General features: G+C 44.1%; 2 protein-coding genes across 8 annotated transcripts in view; both read right to left on the bottom strand.

The window, feature by feature from the left end:
- Nucleotides 1-167: 167 nt before the first annotated feature.
- pdlim3b (PDZ and LIM domain 3b) lies at nucleotides 168-15,241 on the bottom strand. Of its 3 annotated transcripts, none has more exons than XM_042074735.1 (8): nucleotides 14,884-15,241; nucleotides 8,585-8,736; nucleotides 7,975-8,062; nucleotides 3,943-4,127; nucleotides 3,032-3,244; nucleotides 2,500-2,627; nucleotides 1,852-1,963; nucleotides 168-1,008 (listed from the first exon to the last, which is right to left on the bottom strand). In XM_042074735.1, the coding sequence occupies exons 1-8, from the start codon at nucleotides 14,974-14,976 to the stop codon at nucleotides 819-821; spliced, it is 1,161 nt and encodes a 386-aa protein (XP_041930669.1). In that variant the 5' UTR covers nucleotides 14,977-15,241; the 3' UTR covers nucleotides 168-818. The 3 variants fall into 3 exon arrangements, with proteins under 3 accessions (XP_041930669.1, XP_041930670.1, XP_041930671.1); XM_042074736.1 differs by lacking the exon at nucleotides 3,943-4,127 and adding an exon at nucleotides 3,668-3,735 and having other exon boundaries at nucleotides 14,884-15,238; XM_042074737.1 differs by lacking the exon at nucleotides 3,032-3,244 and having other exon boundaries at nucleotides 14,884-15,239.
- A 3,121-nt stretch (nucleotides 15,242-18,362) lies between these two features.
- The window catches only part of sorbs2b (sorbin and SH3 domain containing 2b), a 50,966-nt gene continuing 48,353 nt past the window's right edge, over nucleotides 18,363-20,975 (bottom strand). For all 5 annotated transcript variants that reach the window (XM_042074728.1, XM_042074729.1, XM_042074730.1 and 2 more), the window contains one exon: nucleotides 18,363-20,700. In XM_042074728.1, coding sequence (XP_041930662.1) covers nucleotides 20,639-20,700 — 62 coding nt within the window. In that variant the 3' untranslated portion in view covers nucleotides 18,363-20,638. The remainder of the gene's footprint in view (nucleotides 20,701-20,975) is intronic.

Below are 20,975 nucleotides of genomic sequence, written 5' to 3'. Positions count from 1 at the left end.
TGACTGAGCCGGCGCTTGACTATTCATTCAGAGTTATCAGATGTTTGGAGGCATACATCCTTTGCGAAGTTTTGAATAATGTAGAAGGAAAACACTGAAGTGTTTCCGCATTCCACTCCATGCATGAGACTACTGTATGTGAAGTCAGTCATTTTGACAGGTACTCATTAAGAGTTCAACATGCATTTATTTTGCTTTTGAAAGTGAGGAAAATCAACTGTAAAGCTAAACCAAAAAAGGCAGACATTTTAGCACATAATGAGCTAGCTCACTAATTCACTAAAAAGAACAGTAAATTAAAACTCATGTAGGCAGTGGTATTCAGCTTTGTCTAAGAAAACAGTGTCACACATTCCCTTTGTAACTAAGGCATCGGTGAAACCTTAACCCTAACATACTGACATTAACAAGCCAAGGACGACACGTTGGCAGTAGTGATAGACAGCCATCACACTGTAATCCTTTCAGCTTCTCATTCTCTCTTTCAGAAGTCCGTTCAGAATTTAATTAAGCAATTGTAACTCTGAATTTAGCGAGGCACAACTATTGCATTCAGGATTCTGCTGGTGTGTACTGAGTGGAAGGGATCTCAATAGTTGAGTCAGCAGCACATTCACTGGCAGTGACCAATACTCACACACACACAAACCCCTCCTTCTTAAAAGGCCCGGTACCCAATCAGACTTTTACTGTAAAATACCTGGGGAAACCTTGTGATAGTATGAAGCATTCTTTCTCAGTGCAGCTTTTGTAACTCAAACTGGCATAGTTGTCACTGCATCGTCTACACGTCAGCATTTCTTAGTCTTAGTGTGTCTCTAACTGGAGGGGAAAACAGCGATCAGGTCGTGGCCATCCACGGGCGCTGTGCGGACGCGGGCATGCATTTCGCAGTACAGCTGACCCTCCACGAAGAAGTAGCCCTTCTGCTTCAGGTTGATGTCACAGTCGGAGCACACGAAACAAGCAGGGTGGCGGAACTTGTCCCGGGCCTTCACAACAGTGCCCCTGGTGGACCAATCAGACAAAGCCAGTTAAAAACTAGCTACAATAACATGTTCAATGTCAACTGATTCAAGATGATAGGTGTCAAAATAGATGCATGAAAAGCACAAATTTCCATTATTGTCTTCATAAAAGTACAGTGAGAATGAAGTTATTTAATTGCTTGTACACTTTCCTGCATTTAAAGTCATCTAAATGAAGTTTCAGTCTTTAAACTGGTCCTACATATCACTTTTTTCTCACAGGTTGTGGCTTGTTTTTGGCTGTGGCACATGAAAGCTTGCACTGATAAACACATGCAGAGTATCTCCCAGTCTTTGTTCTGCTGTTACACACACATTATACTGAGCCACACCGTTTCATTTGCATTGTAACTTCAGACTATTATACCAGTTCATGACACAGAAGATTGAAAGAACAAACAAAAGCTGTCATGTAAAGGCCTACTCTTCTCCAACAGCTGGGAATCATATTACTTCTCCCACGAAGGCAGCCTTGAATAAGAGCAGTGGCATGTTAAAACCACCAGCTTCTGCCACGCTGGCGTGACAACACACCACATTTTGGCTTTTATAGCCTTCATTTGTGTGTGTGTATATGTGTGTGTGTGTGTGTGTGTGTGTGTGTGTGTGTGTGTGTGTGTGTGTGTGTGTGTGTGTGGTTACACAGACAGCTATTGCATCTGGAATGAATGACGAAAACTGCATCTAGAATCTGGCATGGCTTTGCATCGGATCTAGTCCACTTTTGGTCCAGACTCAGTTCCTATCTGTGGCTACTGCGGCAGCTGTTTGGTTTGGGTCTGCCCTACCGGCGTCGTGTCCTCTGTGGTTGGCTGGTACTCACACGATGCCCTGGCCACACTTATCACACAGCGGCAGTTTGGACAGCGTGCTGGCCGCCTGGGAGGGCTTGGTCACTGGGGCTCGTACACTTCTGGTCACCAGGGGTCTGCTACCTACAGCAGAGGAACGGCAGTGTCACACCAGTGGGCCACACTAACGTTTGCCCACAAGATTTAATCAGTACACAGAAGGGTGAGTTTGGTCTTTTAATGGAACGAGACACATGGCAGAAATAGATATGACCTGGATGATAATGACAGAGTTGTGTTGTTGTTGATGTGATTACATCTCATAAAACAAAACAGTGTGTTAAAACTGGCCCAATAAAGAGTAACTTCAGTCCAGTTAAACCTGCCAGTCTGGATGATTTGTTGGACAATACACTAGAGAAGCATTTGAGTTGTTTGGTATTCGCTCCTCAGATGAACACAGTGGACCTGATTTAACTGACAGGCGAAGCCAGACAATGGGCAGAGTGTCCCAATCATGACCTAAAACATCATGTGTGGAGGCTCCAATGTTTTTGCGCTTTGGATCTTGCTCATTGTATCAAATTAACACATGGGTTTAGTCTAATGAATAATTCGCTTTAGACTCCACACTTTGCCTGTGGTTTTAAATGGCCAGTGTGTTGCTGTCGGTGTCTCACCGTCACTGTCGATGTAGTCCTGCAGAGCCCTGAAGGAGCCAGACTGTCGGGGTTCGTGGGTTGGCTCCTGGTTGTCCTGGAGCATGCGGTACACATGGGAGTCCTCGATGGATGACAGCATTTTTCCACTGCGAAGACAGAGCAGCCAACACCTCAGCCTGTGTGCCTACGTACCCGCTTAGTCACTGACAAGAAATAGTTGATATTAACTACTAGTGAGGGGAAACTTGGCAGGCAATGGTGATTCAAATGAGTGTGTGTAATACAAAAGGAAAAGGCCAATAGGAGATAGGTGGGCTGCTGTAAGACTGATCTGTGATGGTGATGAGTGACTGTGGATTTGGTGTTTTGAATGTGTTCAATGCCTTTGATGAACCCATGTTGTCACTGGTGACAAGTAAAAGTTCTCACTATTTCTGGATTCTGTCGCAGCACTTTAATTTGATTTGCGGGTGAGGGCAGCCAAATGGGCGTGAATGGGTGCCGAGGGTTTGCTTGGTGCCAAGTGCGGCAAACATGGACGGACGGTTACCTTGGCGATGAGTTCTCTTCTCCAGCAGACATCTGAGCCTGCTGTTGAGCGCTTGCGACATTGGCCTCTGAGTACAAAGCAATGGGGGAGTTATACTGATCTGTGGGGGCCATGAACTGGTTGGGGCCAGAGTTAGCGACCGGTTGAGTGACTGGCTGGGGAGGATTACTGCCCCCCTGAACTACATTTCCCATGGGCCTTTGTGCTGGTGTGCTGCCAATGAGGGATGTGGAAGTTCAGCAGTGGCAAAGCCAGGGAAGCCAGAGCAGAAGCGGGAGACAGGGTGCACCAGGATTGGTCAGAAAGAACACACGGCACATCAGGATTGGTCAAATAGAGGACAGGGTGCACCAGGATTGGTCAGATAGAGAACAGGGTTGAGACAAACAGGACAGAGAGGAGAGAATGAAAAAGATGTCAAAATTGAGTACAGAAGAAATCTGTGTTGACAATTATTGAGTTTAGTTTCAGATGATGGTGAAATTGTGAAATCATCAAGATATAGTGACAGAATGTGTACAGTTTCAATGGTTATGGAGCTGGTTGTAGGTAAGTGTGGTTATGTTTTGGTTTGGTTTGGTTCATTTAATTAATGTTAAAGTGTAAAAAACCATGCAGGTAAATGAGACCAATAACCTGTGTAGGCCAGAGAGTGAGAAGGGCTTTGGCCTGACATTAAACTTGTGCTCAAAGTAACCTAGATCCTGCAAGAGAGAACAAGAGTAGAAAGGAGGGAGCAGGAGTTAGGAAGCCAGTCAGGTTTAGAGAGATTAGATGGTGGCTACTCTCCTCGGTCACCACACTGAAAAGGTAAGGCAGGCGCGAGCAGCAGCAGCAGCAGCCCACAGCTGAGAACGGAGTCTTCGGTCGGGAGCATCCGACCGCACGGAGCTGGCCGATCCATCACTCACCCCTCTGGCTTATCATTGGCGAGGCCCCGGATCTGCCCGTGGAGGGCATCCTGGATGTTGCCCGCGGAGTAGAGGCCTATAGGCGTGTTGTAGGACGAGCTCACCACCTGTCGGTTGTCGTCCAGGCTTGCGGCCACGAACGGCTGGGCCCGCCGGTTGTGCCCTGTGCCGATCGGTTTGTACTCCTGAGCGTGCCAGGCAGAAAAAAAACACACGGCATGCGCTAGCTCAAGGCACCACACAGGCTTCCTACGCCATGTTTGATCACCAAACCAAACACTGCCTCAAACACACAGACACACACATACAGTAGCTATGGATGTGTGGTAACTACGCATCAATAGGGATACATTTGTCTATAGAGCAGAAACAATACTGGCAGTTGAGCATCATGGCATTTCTGAACAAAGCCATGTTTTAACTATATTGTAGCAGTGGCTACCAACATGTGAGAAGCAAGGCCTCAGAATGCATGTAGCACACTCATAAAGCGGAACAGCCTGACTATATTAAACATACAGACATGCATAGCAATGGCTGTCTATTAGCTACACATTAAAAAGCAAGCCACTTTCCATATGGCAGATAAATAATATTTATTATATTAAATATGATTGAAATATAATATTTTATATTTATAAAATTACAAGAGTACTGTGGCTTTTTTTTTAAATGAAGCCATGTTGTAATTACATTGTAACAGTGAGTGACCAACTCATGAGAGAGAAAGCTTGAACATCAACTGGCATAATCACCAAACCAGACATGTGGACTCGAGTCACATGACTTGGACTCGAGTCAGACTCGAGTCATGATTTTAATGACTTCAGACTTGACTTGATAAAATTCGGCATGACTTGCGACTCGACTTGGACTTGAATACTATTCACTCGAGACTTGACTCGGACTTTGCCTCTTTGACTTGTGACGACTTGACATGTCTCGAGTCAAAAACTAAATTTCCTGATCATGGACCAGTCACCCCAGAGATGCTTTCCCTCCGCGACTAAAAAAAAATAAAAAATAGCGGAGACAAGCGGCGAGTCCTGAGCACAGTTCAGTGCTGCCGCTACCCCCACATGCGTTACGCACTGTGTGTAGGGCACCAAGAGACAGAGAAACGACCAACATTTAGCCAATAACTAGTAGCTTTACTGCAAACTGATTTGCACTCTTGTTAGAGAACGTTTACAATGTCAAAATGCACCAACAGCATGTTACATAAAGATGATACTTTTCGAGTCCTCTCCATTAAGATCCAACTTGAACTTATGCTAGCCTACTGCATTTAATTGAGAACCCCATCTAAGCACGCACGAGAGGGAGAGAAAACGAGTGGCAGGTTCCAGCTGGCTTGTCATTGTTGATGGTGATTGATATTTTCTTTTAAATATAAGAAACGTATAAAAGGAAATCATGAAGGCAACAAATACGAGATTAGGGGAAATTGCGGATTTATCCGGTTCTCACTACTGTTATAAACTATGAGATCCAGGTCACTATGACATAGGCTGCACTCACTGTGATTTGGAAAGTGGACAAGAAGATGAAGAGTTGTCTTTGCCTTTGTGTAATGGAAATGGTGAGTCTTGAAGTAGGCCTATTCAATAATTTGTTTACATGAAGCACATTGATATGCCACGCATACGCATTCCACTCAGCTAGCTAGGTGGCTACTGGCTACCAGGCTCATAATTCACATTTAATTGCAAACAGAAAATGTCAAGCACGCATCATGTCATACATGCATCTATTTCCAAAGGAATGAAAGCTGTTTGTGCCAACTTAATATCATGCTTATCATTGTTAATATTGTGCTATACATGTGGCACAAACAATGTTTGAGTTTGTGGACTAGCCATATGAATGGAGCTGGTAAAAAAAAGATCATTATGAGAATGTGTGGACAGTGGCACACAATGTGCTTAAAGTGACAGTGCACCATTTACAAATGAGATAAACAGCATCAAATGTGTAGTATTTCTTAAGAAATGAATACTTTAAAACAAAATTACTGTGTCATTATTATCATTTAAATAATATAAAAGTGTTGACCTTGGCTTCCCTTATGAGTCGCCACTGGCAGACAGCCTAATAAATTGTTTGCAGGCAAATCTGTGGCCTAGCGCAGTGAAATGCCATCAGTCAAATTATTACTCATACTTACAGTGTGCTCCGCAATTTGGAAAAACAATATATATATTTGTCATGTAGCTATCCGTTTTGTACAGATTACTCAGGTATGCACATGTGTATATTGTATGTGCATGCATATATCGTAAAAGATTTCAAGACAGAAACATTGAACATATTTTAATCTGTATTTATAAAAAAAAATCTGTGGATTAGATGGAAGTGTTAAAATTATGATCGATAGTCTAATAATGCCATTATTAAGTGAAGAGTACCTGATGACTTGTTCAGGACTTGAAAAAGATTGGGACTTGGACTTGGACTCGACTTGGTTTTGATGAGACTTGGACTTGGACTCGACTTGCCCTTCTCTGTATTTACTTGGGACTTGACTTGGACTTGAGTGCTAAGACTTGGGACTTACTTGTGACTTGCCAAACAGTGACTTGGTCCCACCTCTGCACCAAACCAAACTGCCTTTGACTACAGTACATCAAACATCATCCACACATCAATAGGCATACCTATAGAGACTACATCAAACATCATCCACACATCAATAGGCATACCTATAGAGACTATATCAAACATCATCCATATATCAGTAGGCATACCTATAGAGACTATATCAAACATCATCCATATATCAGTAGGCATACCTATAGAGACTATATCAAACATCATCCATATATCAGTAGGCATACCTATAGAGACTATATCAAACATCATCTATATATCAGTAGGCATGCCTTTTTCTATAGAGCAGAGGAACAGACGTAAGGGCATCATGGCTATTGAGAACAAGGCCATATCTTAAATATACTGTGGCAGGAGGTGGCTGCCAGAGCTTGAGAGAAAAGGCTTATAGGCTTGAGAGAGAAATTAATCATTTAAGCGCTGCGCCCACACTTGATACTGTTGCGCATCATTTCCTGTCCTCGTATATCTGGTGGGGTCTCTTGGGGTTCAGTTACAGGGGCTGATATGGTTTCCACTCTTGACAGTGTTCACAATGTACCTCACCTGGTCCCTTGTTAGAACAACCAGAGTGTATTTGCATGTTGCACATTATCAGAAAGTGAAAATACCCAAGGACCTTTGCGCCAAGTCATTTATATAAGCATATGGAAAAGGGTCCACAATAATAAGCTTAGGGAAAACTTCAGCAAAACTTTCATCAAACTTTCACCTACTTCATATCAGTAGCAGACACAAGACATAGGTCTACTTAGTCACTCAGATTCAGATTTATTGTTGCATTTCAATTGATATTTACATATATATATATATATATAATGGCAGATTGCATGGTGGAGGGAGGGATCCCTGAGCCTGCTGGTCCTGGCTCTAAGGCTGCAGTATCGCCTACCAGAAGACAACAGCTGAAGTAGTCATGAACTGGACATTCTATTCAAAGCTATTCTTTTTGAGTCTAGGCATAATACTTGACTATGTTTTGCAAGGGTTTTGCAATAATTAGCTTTAGGGTCCCAGTCCACTTATGGTGGTACTAGTTGTTGTTGATCTATTAGGCCTACTTCTGGCCTGGCACTGGATGTCAGACCCGGCCAGGAAAGGCCTGCACTTGGGGCAGATCAGTTTAAATATAAATGTATCAGTGACGGGGGATAACCATAAAGTTATAAATCAGTCAAGAGATTCACATCAAGCGAGACAGGACAGCGACATCTAATCTCTCACACACGCCATGAGAAGTCGAGCATCCATAAAATGACCGTTAACAAGCATCACTCACTCCTAGCGTCGTGGCGTCCGCTCAAACATTGGATAAAGGAGATCTATAAAGTAGCCTACACATTACTGCAACATTCCTGAGTGGACAACATCACGCCAAGGTGCAGTGGGCAAGGCAAGCATGTCACCTTTCAGCCAACTTACTTGCTGCTCAGCCTCCAGGTTGATTTTGAAGGGGTTTACTTTGCCGTCATCGGCGGAGACAGCGGGAGACCAGAGTCTGGTTTCAGGTCTGCAACAGACATATGGATGAACAACGTGGTCACTTCCCTGGAGAAAGTCATAAATTAAGATCAAACAGCAACAGTGGACGAGTCACTTGAGGGTACCGGGCAACAACTTTGATCTGGCCATAATTCACATCAGCAACCTTCCACAGCATCTACAAATCAGACCTCGCCTCCGCAACATCGCAAGGACGTGAATCAAACGGCTATAAATTCTCAGTTTCATACTCAGCCTCTAATATACATAGACCACCATTCAACAGTTGACACTTATCCATTTAACCTTGAGGGTGGTATCTTGTTTTGATCCTGTGTAGATTCAACCCTTGAGTTTACAATAATGCTCAGATAAATAATACAATGCTGATTCTGTGTCTGTAGCCTCTTACTCATGCTGAATATAATGTAGGCCTACTTGACTCAAAGTCCATTAGACATCATCACACTGTGTATGTTGAGTTCACTGGGCATATATCACCAATGGTCTGTTTGTTGTGAATGAATAAAGGTATCTCTCTCTGTCACACCTCTCAATTTTAAGGGTGAGCTGGTTGCCGGCGTCTCTGATCTTGATCTGCGCTTCGCCATGCGTCATGTCCTCGGCTGCGGCTCCATCTATGGCAAGGATGATGTCGCCAGGGCACAGGTTGGCCACGGACGCCTTACTACCGGGGGTCACCTGTAGAAATGAGAGGAGTGAAGGGCACTTTCATGTACAGTATGTTTCTGTTGTTAAACTGACATGGCATGGACTGAAGTAGCCCTGAAGTCCAGGGGAGCTTTTGTCTATGGCTGAGTGAGAAGTGTAAGGTCAACCTAAGAGTTGCAACATTAAAAATCAATCTCTGTTTAAAAAGAGAGAGAGAGAGAGAGAGAAGAGGTCATCTGACAAAGTAAGATAACAGTGACAAGTAGCTTGTGTCCCCTTATCCCATTTCATGTTTGTAAGTGCCCTATAAATAGCTGAATGTGGATGTGTCAATCAGAGTGCTGGATCGTGGTCACGGTTGCAGAGCGGCCTATCGGTGTCTCGCTGATCTAACTGCTGTGGAATTTGCAATGCCGATCTACACACACCCCTGCCCCTCACCCCCCTCACCCTCTCTTCTTCACCTCAACTCCCTCTCCTCTCTCTCTCTCTCTCTTACTCTCCTCTCTCTCTCTTACTCTCTCCTCTCTCAACTCTCTCTCTTACTCCTCTCTCTCTCTCTCTCTCTCTCTCTCTCTCATTAGTGGCCTCTGACATCATCGCTCTTTTTTCTGGCAGGCTCATTTCTGAGGTATTCCAACCCCCCTTTCTCTCTCTCTGCCCCCCCCCCCCCCCCCTTCGTCTCTCATCTTGTCGCTTTACCTTGTCCAGGGGGCCCACAGCACCTGCTCACACATCCCTGAAACCACCCCCCCACCCTCCCCCCTCCAACTCACAGAATCTGTCATCTTGCTCCACTTACACTGTCAAAGACAGCAGATTTATGCCACGTTAGGTCATCCCAGCTACTCAGAGCCGGGCAGTAGGAGTTGTGTGATGATTATTTTGAATCCCTTTGTTCATATTTACCTTCCCTCTGCCCTCCCTCCCTCTGTGGCTGTGTCTATCTTCCTTTTCTTTCATTCCATCTGTTATGTCAAGGTTATTGGCACCGCAATACATTACACAACAGGAAACTATAAAACACTTCAAACTTAATTTGAACTTTCCTCCAGATAAAAATAACTGGAATCTTGAAATATGTTTCCTCAGTGCCAGCTTGTGTTTACTCTTCCTGTGTCTTTTTCCTTTTGAAATAAGGAAGACTATTTTTTGTGCCACACCACAGACAATATACCAACACATGCAGATCCACAGATTCCATCCGTCCTGTGCAGTCAACCACAGAGTTCTGCAGGCTCAACAGTGTTTCGTTATGACACAAATATGCTTGTGATTTCTTTCCCTAGTTAAGGTCCAGGAGGCAAACGATTGCGTGTGTGCCACAATGCCATCTTCAAGGCCAGACACCTGCTGCTCATTGCTGTGCTGAGATCAAAGCTATACTGAGGACCTCTCAGAGATGTGCTGGGATCAAACCTATAGTGACCCCTGAGGACCTCTCATTGCTGTGCTGGGATCAAACCTATAGTGACCCCTGAGGACCTCTCAGAGATGTGCTGGGATCAAACCTAGTGACCCCTGAGGACCTCTCATTGCTGTGCTGGGATCAAACCTATAGTGACCCCTGAGGACCTCTCAGAGATGTGCTGGGTGGATGACATTGTTCCCTTGGTATTACAGATGTGTGTGTGCGCGAATGAACAAAGCTTTGTTGTCGTGAAGGTGCAAACATTTAGAGAACAAAAGTGAGACAGAGGGAAGCCAGAGTTTCGATGGCACAGGCATGGCAAGTGTGCACACACACACACACACACACACACACCATTCATCAAATGTTCTGAGCCACAGCATGAGATCTACTGTATGCAGACAGTTCAATTCAATCAATCACTTTTTAGATGGTGCTGATCTCCATGTCTGTGGCGTGGGGGACAGCAGTAGGCTCCCACAGATGAAGGCTGCGGCTGGGCCACACCGCTCTATTGGAGACAGGATTTACTTTCATCTACAGGTCTATAAATATTATACTTCTATTGCACAAGTGTATTTCAAGAAAACTGTTGCATAAAATGACATGTAGTGTTCAAAATAAATGTTTTTGTATTACAGCTCAGTGAAGTGTGTACAGAACTAGTATCATTATTACACAGCCCATTTTTCATTTATTTCTATTTTTATTTGAAAAAAGCTAGCAATCAGTCAAAAACATGCCTCATTATACAAAGGAAAAATAAGATAACAGCTAGCCACAGAGGTTGATGATTCTTTCTCAGTTCTATTTCTTACAGATATGTCTACGCTAGCCAGTGAGAGTAATTACACACTAATTGTGCAATCTGCTGGAACATGTTTAGTACCTCCACAGTTCCATACTTTACATAAGCCCATACTTGGCCAGGCTGAGGTCATGGTGGTGGTGCTCTGCGGAGGGTGTCAACCAAACCATGGGCAGTTTACAGAGCTGATGATGTCATTATGCGCTTCACTGGTAATTGCTACCTTCATCGCCGCTGCTGGTCGCTGTTTTTTTTTTTAATGGACTCAGATCTGTCTGCTAAAAAGAGTATCTCACCATACAGTCCAGATTGCTCAGTCTATCTACCCTCAAGGCTCACGGGTGTTCCCTCATAAGTGAGCCTTCTTATGGCGCTGTAGATGTATTACCTTGTGTTTCTACATCAAAGAGAACAAACTGAACACAGTTGGCTTGTGTTTCCAGGGGAGGTTGAGTTTAGAGACTGCTTAATGGCGCTAGCACAAGCCTGGAGCGAAGAAATGGCTAAACAGCAGCTCTCATTAAGACTACGTTCCCCTTGTTAGCATTATATTGAGTTTCTCTGTAGTTGATTATATGCATAAATAGACAAAGCAGAAACAGGCACCACCGCAGAGACGGAGAAACAGAGAGGGAAAGGAAGGAGAGGAGACGTTTTCTGCTTATAGTGCCCCCTGGACACGCCAATATGCTGTTGCTGTGGTTACAGTGGCCCCTGGACATGCCAATATGCTGTTGCTGTGGTCACAGTGGCCCCTGTACATACCAATATGCTGTTGCCTCCACATTCAGAAAACATATTTCCTGATTAACATTTTGGCCCGTCAGGATTCTTTTGGACACTGGACAATACTCTCCATCTGTGCCAGTTATTGTTGCTATGTGCATGTATCGCTGCCAGAGCTCTGAGCTGCATCACAACTCTATGAGCACCACTGCTTTTAGTCTGCACTGAGGGCCAAGTCATATCCCACAGCGTACTCTCACAGACCAGCACTGTAGCTCATAACTTTGGGTTATGGTTACGGCTGGCTGGTTTCTGTTGCCCAGTCCTGCATTATGTGTGAGGACCCTAAAGCTGCTGGGTCCAGGGTAGGAATTTCACTGCGGCCACGATGGCCATGGCCGTCGTAGCCCCTTGCGTTGGCCGTGAGGCCCCTTTGAAAATCAGAGGTTTACAGGCCACGGTGGCCTTGGTGCCCCCTTCTTTCAATATTCTGCTTTGCGTCCTACTAATAGCGATTTTTATTTAGCCTGTGCTAAATAAAATTTATTTAGTCTTTTACGCAGTGGAGAAAGTGACAGCGCAAGAAAGAAAGTGCGTCCAAATTCACCCATTCTTAGTTGAACTACTCGCGAAGTAGCCTATTCATCACACAGACATCACAAGTATCACATGAAAGAGCTTTTTCTCAGCTTTTAAACGATGTTAGCCGATAATTGCTGTGTTGAACGGTTCGCGAGAAAAGTAAATAATATAATTCAATTTAATCATACATTCTACACTGAAGGTTGCGTCCCATGATCTCCCTACCCATTCATCTCGGTGGAATACTTTACGAACCCTTCTTTTAACACGTGACAAACCAGATATCAGAATAAACAGGAGACCTTACCGAACACAAAGGTGTAAAGCCCCTGTACAGTTAGCCGTTCCAGAGTAATCCCGTTTTGAATTTGCAGTAAAGTTCGACATACATGGATGTCTCCAAATTTGGGCTTTAAGTTTTACAATGTGTTTAAATTGTTCCACATGATTTCATAACGGGCCAAATACAAAATAAATGTTACAAATATCGTCTAGATATTGGTAAATCAGAGGACAGTTGACTAAGAGTTTGTGAAAGTAGCCTTAACGATCACAAAATGCTAAGCATGCATCTAGGCTATTTGAGTTTCTTAAAACTGAGCTGTGCTTAAATTGTTCAATACATGATTTCATAACAGGCCAAATATAAAATAAATGTTATATATAGCCTAGAAATCTGTAAATATTAGATGATCAGATGATTTACAGTTCTATGTTATGTCATGTTTCATGTTTTTGTAATGTTTCATACAGTGATTCAGGTCTACTGCAGTGAATAGGCTAAATACAACTTTGATCATTTTTATAGCCTACTACTGTATAGTTAACTTTGCCTTGGTGCCCTGACATTTGGCCTTGGTGCCCTGACATTTGGCCTTTGTGCCCCCCACCAAATATGCCCAACTGAAGGCCAAGTGGCCTTGCCCCCAGAATGGTGAAATTCCAAGCCTGGCTGGGTCTATTCAGGGCGAGTATAAACGCTAACTGCTGAATGCTAAAGTGAACTGGTGCACCAGAGGCGTGTGATTGGCCACGGGCATGCAGAGCTCGTTAAAGAGCGCTTTCGTCAGCCTGCTCCAGTCCTTCAGCAGCTTGTTGCTGACCAACAGGGAGGTCCGGGAACCCGTGGCATCTGTCTCGAAGACGGGAGTGTGGAGGCACACACACACATGCACGCAGGCACATGCACGCAAGCGCACACACACACACACACACACACACACACATCACATGCCCCCCCTCTCTCAACACACCCTCATAACCCCAATGCTGTATTAGGCACCTCCAATGCTTTTGAGAAACAGTTGCACTAAAGTCCTATATTTAGCAATGTCCAGGGCTTTGAGCCACTTATATTAACACATTTAACTATTAAATAGCCAAAAAGGGAAGTTTACACTTGTTACACCCTTTAGACTTTTTGAGTTAATATATGATAAGTCCTAATAGCTCATAAATGAATTAGCAGCTATATTAAGTACTGGTAAATATGGCGGCCAACTAATCCTTGTTTGCAAACTGCTGATTAAAGATACTTTATAACACCTGACACACAATTAAGCAATTGCAAGCCACCTCTATTTATAGCACAACCATTTTCAGGAAACCTGAACGTGATTGAGCCCATGAGATGCACCATAAGCATAACAGTGTCATCTCACCTTTGGATGCAATCATTCTGTTGGCTATATGCCTCCAATCCAATAGCTTCAATCTCTCAGAGTCAGCAGGTCAGGCCAGCATACCACTGCAGTGTCTCATCAGTGCCGGTGATGTGTTCATGCTCTTTACTGATTTGATTTGTTTTGTAACTAGCCCACTAGCCCAGGCTTCAGTGTGCCCCACACCTGCTTGATATAGACTAGCAATCAATCTGTCTACATTTGCCTCATTATACAAAGAAAAACAAGATACCAGCCACTGACTGTGATGATTCTTAGTCTGCCCATTCTTCAGTTTCATACATATATATATATATATCTAGGCTATCCAGCGAGAATACAAACTAAGTCAGAAAAGCAAACAGATAGATAGCCTAACTGTAAAAGACACAGAATGTTATCTTATCATTCAACTCAGTGGGTCACATGCTGCAGTCCAGTACAGTGAGCACTTATGGCTGGCACTGATTACATCATGTCCACTGAAACATGAGGCATACAAAAAGTCAAGTTAACAACCTCAGTCATGCCACCTAATTACCTGAACTCCATTAAACCACTCTCTACTATGACTTTAGCATTGGACAGCGCTGTGGTCTCTGTGCAGTAATTTGCCGCTGGACAGTCGCCTGTTCAGAATTAGAAGCATGTCACTAAAGGCTTACGTTTGACTTACATCCATCCCAGCACTCTGCTTCCACACACAAAGCCCCTGAAAGCAGAGTAGAGTTCCTCCTCCCTCTCCCTCTCCCTCTCCCTCACACGGAGCTCAGAACATCAAAGGCCACCTTATCACAGAGGAAACTCAGAGGCAGTGCCTACGGGCGGCACCCCAGAACCCCAGGAGCTATGGGTGTGCTCAATTTGTCTGTGCTATGTCACTCTCTCTCTCTCTCTGTCTCTCTCTCTCTGTGTGTGTGTGTGTGTGTGTGTGTGTGTGTGTGTGTGTGTGTGTGTGTGTGTGTGTGTGTGTGTGAGCGAGGACTTACCCTCGAGACGGTCAGCGGCTGGTTGAAGTCCTTGCCTCCCATGAGACGGAATCCCCAGGGGGCAGGTCCGTCCAGGACCACGTTCTGTGGCATTTCTCCTCTCCTGTCTCAGGCTCTCTTTCTCTCTCTCTCTCTCTCTCTCTCTTTCTCTCTCTCTCCCTCTCTTCTTCTTTCACTCCCTTTTATTTAGCTTCCTTCTCTCTTCTGTTCTTCTGCCCCTCTGTTCGTTCCGTCCTGTGTCCTGGTCAGTGCAGGGCAGTGTAGTGGGAGCCTGAGTGTAAGTTCCTTCCCCTCCTCTGCTCTCTCTCTCTCAGTCCCCCGCCACTGATTGGCAGACAGCTTCTGTCCCAGCACCCCTTTTAACTGGTTGGAGCATGTGTGTGTGTGTGTGTGTTGATGTGTGTGAGTGAGGGAGAGAGGGGGAGAGGAGAGAGAGAGAGAGAGAGAGAGAGAGAGAGAGAGAGAGAGAGAGAGAGAGAGAGAGAGAGAGAGAGAGAGAAGATGAGGACCGCCCCAGAGTGTGAGGTCACTGTTCAGACTGAGGACCTGAGGCAGTGTACTAGAACATACTTTTGATGTGTCTCTACTCAAATGTTACCTTTCCCCTTGACCAGCTCTGGACCTTTCTCTACCCTCTAATTTAGTTATCGCTCAGTGATTGAATCCAACTCTCTCTCTCTCTCTCTCTCTCTCTCTCTCTTAACTTTCTCTCTTTTGACTTTCTTTCTCTGTACTTTCTCTCTCTCTCTCTCTCTCTCTTTCTCTCTCTCTCCCTCTCTGTCTTTTCTCTGTCTCTCTCTCTCTCTGGTTCGAATTTGACAATGAAAGAAAGCCTGTAGATTTATATATGTAAATCATCATCTAAATATTACTTTAGTTAGTGACATGTGTTTACCTTCAGAATATTTATTAAGTTTACCTTCATTTGATGGACTCACTGCTCAGTTCCTAGTGAAGGTTTACCATCTTTGCTAGAGTACATATCTCCCAACACACTGAGACACCTTTACTCACTGTGCTAGAGAACGTATCTCCCAACACACTGAGACACCTTTACTCACTGTGCTACAGAACGTATCTCCCAACACACTGAGACACCTTTACTCACTCCGTGCCATCAGCAGGGCAGCTACTGCACAGGAACCAACTTCACAGAGATGACTGACAAGTGTATGAGCACCTCGGGGGTCTTATGCTAAAACGGACCTGCTGCTGTTACATCCTGTCATAACAGAAGCATCAAGGGAAAGGGGTGGGGCGGTTGTTTTTGTTTTGTGTTGGCAACAGGGCTAAGAAAACCAAATCACAGGCTCTCTGTACCTCCTGCTTATAAAACCCACAGAAAGGCAGATTGCTTTCATATTGAGTGAACTGAGGTCAGATTTTATGTGCCTATGATATTGTGGTTTCACTTCACCTCTAACAGAGCAAGGGGTTGCTTTCCCTTGCAACCTGAGACTGATAATGCCTCCAAATCATAGATTATATGAGCCGTAGCCCCTGAGGCAATGGGCTTAATCTGGAGGGAAGTCTGTGACTCAAAGAGTCTCTGATGTTATAGTTCCTGTGTGGTTTTCCAACCAGGTGTGCCCACATCACGAAGGGTGGACTCCTCACCTCTGACTCAACCTGTTCCTCTGTCTGGGATTTCTTGGCATCCTTAGCCTTGACCACATCAGAGAGAGAGAGAGAGAGAGAGAGAGAGATTAACCCTTGTGTTGTCCTCAAATCTTACCGACACTCTAAATCCTTGGGGTCAATTTGACCCCAGCTAATTAAACCCTCAGAAATGATTATAATTCATATTGTTACCCAGTTTTTTTGTGACAGGTACTTAACAAGAGTGTAATAACCACCATCAAAAGCCCTACAAAACAATCCCTATGTTAACTCTGTTGTACCCTTCAATTGAGGAAAAGTCATGAAACATGAAGCAAAAACCATATATTTTATGATGTTAAACGTTGCTTGGGGTCAAAGGATAGGACCCCAAGGATAACAGGAGGGTTAATTAATGCCAAATCCCTACAATATGGCCCAGTTTTATCAACTACAGAGTCATTCTGTAGTCCTAGACCATCTTTATTTGGTAAGACGTGTGGAATTCAGACATGACTAGACAACTGACAACTGCCCTTCACACCAAGTAACTTGTAATGTTTATCTGAATACACCTCCATGTTCGCTGTACCCTCTCTTATAAAGGGCCAATTTCCAGTCAGCACGTCTTTTAATAGCCCCCCTGTGCCTCATGTAAAATGACATCAGTCATATTTTCATATCGCTTATTCGTGTAAAGCCAATGTCCAGCACTGTGGTCAACATCTTCCTCTGAGGACCACACCAGACTAGACACTATAGGGCTAATTTCTGACGATTATTGAGTGATCCGTTCACAGCTGCCCAGATCTGATGGGATCTGATGGGGTGATTTTCCTAAAGCTGAACTGAAGGAGCTTCACAGAGGGACACATGCGAGCTTAGGCCAGTTTTTTTCTCTCAGGGGTATGGGGGGGGGGGGTCTGGAGGACCACTGCATCCCAGGCATGCTTGTGATTCCTGCGTGCGGAGAGAGAAAACCCGGCGCGCCAAGCCTCCCCGCGTTTTATTTACGCCGTTGCCATGGCGGCTGGGGGTTGGGGGGGGTGGACACAAGTGGTGGACAGCACATGGCTGTTTATAGACTGCACAGGCTGGCGAGAGCCACTGTAGCCATCCCACACATAGGACACCGGCAGACAGGGGCGGAGACGGCCCACATGTGGCAAAGGTCTGGGCCACGTGCGCTCTGGGCTCAGCCTGCTGCTGATCACCCTACACACTGAATGGAGCCTCTCATCAAACGGAAGCCAATTTCATCCAAACACAACAGAGACAGAGAGAATCTTTAGCACAGAGAGCTGTCTGACTGACTGACTTAGAACAGTGGTTCTCAAATGGGGCCCTGGGGGTACGTGAAGGCACTCCAGGGGGTACGTGAGATTTTAAAATATACATTGATATTTATCAGTTCCAAAGTTAAATAAATTAGACACTGATGGCACAGTGCTCTGTTTTAAGTCTTTTTTTCTCAACTAAAAATGCTTTGCGCTGGTTAGGGGGTACTTGGCTGAAAAAATATTTCACAGGGGGTACATTACTGAAAAAAGGTTGAGAACCACTGTTTTAGAAGACCGCATGGGAGTGTGGTTGCAATTAGACATGCAGTGGGAAATACTCTGAATGCTATGTTTGTTGCTGTTATGTTATTATGAGTTAGGCCTATGTAATAGTGGGATGTTGACGTCACATAGTCTGGTCTGTCAAAACAATAAGCACGCTACAGTGTGCAGTTGGCTACTGTAATATATATTTACAGAACAATCCAAGATTTCTTCAATTAGTCTTGCTTCTCAAACGAAGCAAATGTTTATTTTGCCTACGTTTTCAGAGCACTGTAAGGCCTCAATATGTGGAAAGGAAATAGAGTAGAAGTACAATGTTTGTCAGACAGAATTTATTTAACGTACAATTCCACCAAAAAAAAAAAGAGTTTTAAAAAAATAAAGGTTGACCTCACACTTGGCTTGCCAGTTCTCGCTCTGCACAGTATCCCTCCAGATGGTGAGCCTGGTGGCTATGCTGTCGACAAAAGTAGCCAACACGACCGTCCAGGGGGATCACTTTCAATAAGTCCATATTCAAAATTCACCACGCTATCCAACACTCTCAACCTCATATCTGCATTTCAGAGGACAGGAGTCACCGATGCCCGCACTCTCTCATACTTTTGGTATACAATGTCCTCCCTCCACTGGCACATCCGCTCTGGATTTGACATCATCTTCTGGAGTTTCACATATACATTTTCTCGTCTGCACTCTTGGTTGCATAAATGCTGGCTAAAGTGAAGACTTGGGAACTCCAAATGTAACCACATAGAATGGAAGACAGGAGAAGCAAGCTTAACTATACTGAGGCATTCCTTGAATTATAGCTTCTTATATATATCTATATATTTTATATATAAAAAAGATTCACTATGGTTCAGTGTGGTGACATCAGGCAGTGTAACGAGATAAAATCCCAAGTTATGGAATTTTAAGGTGCTTCTAATGTTTAAAAATCACAATTCTTTTTTTAACTTTCACCTGAATGACATCAGAATAATTAAACTTTAACTTGGAAATTAATTTGCGATTACATAACATTTGCATAATTGCTTAAAGTCTGCACTGTAGTTGACGATATAAAGAATACAATAAAATCATAACCAAGACATTATTATTAGCATTGCTGGTTACAAAATGCACCATTCTGGGTCTACCACAAATATTTAATTGACACAATTGTACAATGGAATTGCAAAATTACCAAAATATATTAAATAACATTTTTATTTTTTCAAAAGTGGAAAGAAATCAAATCGATCTGATTAATTTTTGTTGACCTAACCGTATCCATAACAACAGTGGAGGGTGACTGGTACAAAACACTGAGACTGCCAAGACATACAGTAGATTCTTTACAGTAGACTCTTCCTCTCACTCCTTCTCTCGACTTCCCTATACACCCATCCTGACACGAGAAGCTTTTGTGGGGAACCCCACTGATGTACACACAGTCGTCCAGCGCAAGAGGACAGAGGAACCTGTTTGCCAGCCGTGGACACTTTAATTGGATGTATACTAATTATCCCTTGCAGTCACGGGTCCTCTTCAAGGGGGCATCTTATAAATATCACTAAAAAGATCATCAAGGTCCGTGATTCGCGCTCAGGTGTACAGTCCGTCAGGTGTGTGAGGAATGTCTGGGGGGTGGTGGCTGAATACTGGAGGGGGGTTGATGTCATGAAAAAGTCAGGTGAACTCTTTCCACTAGCCTTGGAGCAGGTTCAGATGGGCTGGTGGAGACGAAGGAGTGTATTGCTTGTCGGAATGGGGTGCTAAGAAAGCTGTTAAGAGTCTCGCACAAATGTAACGCAAACCTAAACTACATCTGACCCCGAAACCTGTTCCAGTTCCCGTCCTGGTCCGCACGTGGTGTGGCATGGGTCCACAGGATGCGGGCCAGGACTGGGCCGGGACTGGGCCAGACTCGCGGCAGAATCAGATGCAGCTCAGGATTGTGAGGCAGCTGCGCTCAGACTCATATCTGCACCATGACAGAATGAAACAAGGCGAGACTCGCACATCTGAGAGTCTGAGAAAAAAAATCGATGAGCTCTTCTAATCTAGCCCTCTTTTAACAATGAAAAACTATATGCACCCCAAATACAAGAGAAGAGAAAAAATATATATACCATTTAATAAATAAAAAATTAAATAGGACACTTGGTTCTTCATTACATTAAACTTAATTTGCATGACTGAAAGGCAGACACGTCAGTGAAGATTTGTCCTCATTCAGTTGTGTCCAAGCGTCCATAACAGTCCACCAAATCTGGGTGCCACAGTCGTCTCTTCCTGTTACAGACTGAAAATCACTTCATAAAAAAATACCTATAAAACCAAATACCATATCTGGTTCAGTCCCTTCTCAATGCCACTTTGTCCTGCCGTGGTGCCACTTGTTCTTCTGGAATACACATATGAGCCTCACCTCACTGAGCTGAACACTAGGGGCCACTTTGCTTTAGTTTGCTTGTTTGCCTGCAGTTGGCGAATCATTGCTAGACAGCGGACTGTGTGTGGTGTCAGCTCCTCGACTGAGCCTCTCGGTCTGTCCTCTTCCCTCGGGATCAGCTCTCAGCGGCAGCAGACGTGTCGCGCTCCTGTTATATCCTTCTCACGTAGTTCCCAGGGAAAGTGCCAAAGAACTTGCTTCTTCTCGACGTTCCTAAAAACAGTGCAAGTGAGTGTTGATATTAAATAACAACCAGTTACACAAATGCAGAACACAGACAATTCTTGTATAATAGCATGGTTTACGGTTTATTGACAGCTACTTTGAGCTGTGAGTTTATACAGTATAAATAAATCAATTAGCATCGCACGCAGTGCTTTTCCTGTCCACACATATTTTTTCATGTGTTGAGTTCATCCCATGATATTTGCAAGTCTGTGTCATACTATTTGGTATTCTGGCATCAACAACTCGAGAGAAACATGACT

The sequence above is a fragment of the Alosa sapidissima genome, chromosome 20, assembly GCF_018492685.1.
Source record: "Alosa sapidissima isolate fAloSap1 chromosome 20, fAloSap1.pri, whole genome shotgun sequence".
Classification (NCBI taxonomy): Eukaryota; Metazoa; Chordata; class Actinopteri; order Clupeiformes; family Clupeidae; genus Alosa; species Alosa sapidissima.
Note: the sequence above shows the minus strand (reverse complement) of the source record. Positions and strands in the feature narration are given on the sequence as shown.